Consider the following 965-nt stretch of genomic DNA (forward strand, 5'->3'; position numbering starts at 1 on the left):
AGGCAAATACTTTATGTTAGAATAACATTAGACAAACATTGCCGTTTTGTTCAATTTACCAACAGAAGTTCTGATCCAAATCAGTGGAGTATACACCATGATATGACGATTACATTTATGCCTACTGATCAGGAGCCATCCTACGTAGTGGTATATATACAAACTGGTATGTTCTTCACGAAACAGTGAGTTTCTTAAAATTTTATATGGACTCTATATGAAATATGAATCTTGAGAAAACTTTTACGGAAAACTTCGAGAAGGGAATCAACAATATTAAGTCCCAGGGTTGAAAGATCCTTATAGGTGGTTCAGTCGTAGAATCTGAGGATAATTTTATGCATCCAACAATTGCTGAAATTTCTTCAAATGCTGAAATTGTGAAGGAAAAATTGTTTGTTCCAGTTCTGTATGCAATGAAGTTTAAGACTTTCGAAGAAGCAGTTGAAATCAACAACTCTGTCCCTCAAGGTTTAAGTAGTTCCATCTTCACCTTAAATCCAGATAATATATATTTAAGTGCATTAAACCTCAAGGAAGTCATTGTGGCATCGTTAATGTAAATATCCCAACAAATGAAGCTGAAATTGGCGGTGCTTTTGGAGGTGAGAAAGGTACTGGTGGTGGCTGTTATGCAGGAAGTGATTCTTCGAAACAATATATGAGACGCTCAACTTGTACAATCAACTATGGAATTGAACTACCATTGGCTCAAGGAATCAATTTTGGCTAGTGAAATTGGTGCAGATACACCCGTTTCGCTCGTGAATTCTGCCTGTAAGGTGCTTATGATTGACCCGGAATCACTTAAAATAATGTACCTTCCTTGCAACTCAACTAAAATATTCTGAACCTAGTGTTCTCAGTGATCAGTATCAGGTTTCCTAATCAATGAGTTTACTTGGCTGTTATACTTCAAAAAAAGTTAAAAAAATCTTGAGACACAAAATACACTTTACAAAATC

At 35.6% G+C, this 965-nt stretch overlaps 1 protein-coding gene across 1 annotated transcript; it reads left to right on the forward strand.

Annotated features, from left to right (window-relative positions):
- Positions 1-338: 338 nt before the first annotated feature.
- Positions 339-733, forward strand: LOC125863847 (aldehyde dehydrogenase family 7 member A1-like). Its single transcript, XM_049543830.1, has 2 exons — positions 339-471; positions 582-733. Exons 1-2 carry the CDS (start codon positions 339-341, stop codon positions 731-733), a joined length of 285 nt encoding a protein of 94 aa, XP_049399787.1.
- The last annotated feature ends 232 nt before the right edge of the window (positions 734-965 follow it).

The sequence above is a fragment of the Solanum stenotomum genome, chromosome 5, assembly GCF_019186545.1.
Source record: "Solanum stenotomum isolate F172 chromosome 5, ASM1918654v1, whole genome shotgun sequence".
Classification (NCBI taxonomy): domain Eukaryota; kingdom Viridiplantae; phylum Streptophyta; class Magnoliopsida; order Solanales; family Solanaceae; genus Solanum; species Solanum stenotomum.

Coding starts and splice junctions, on each gene's coding strand:
- LOC125863847 (XM_049543830.1), top strand. CDS start 339: ATGCATCCAACAATTGCTGAAATTTCTTCAAATGCTGAAATTGTGAAG. Junction 472..581: donor CAACAACTCTGTCCCTCAAG/GTTTAAGTAGTT, acceptor CAACAAATGAAG/CTGAAATTGGCGGTGCTTTT.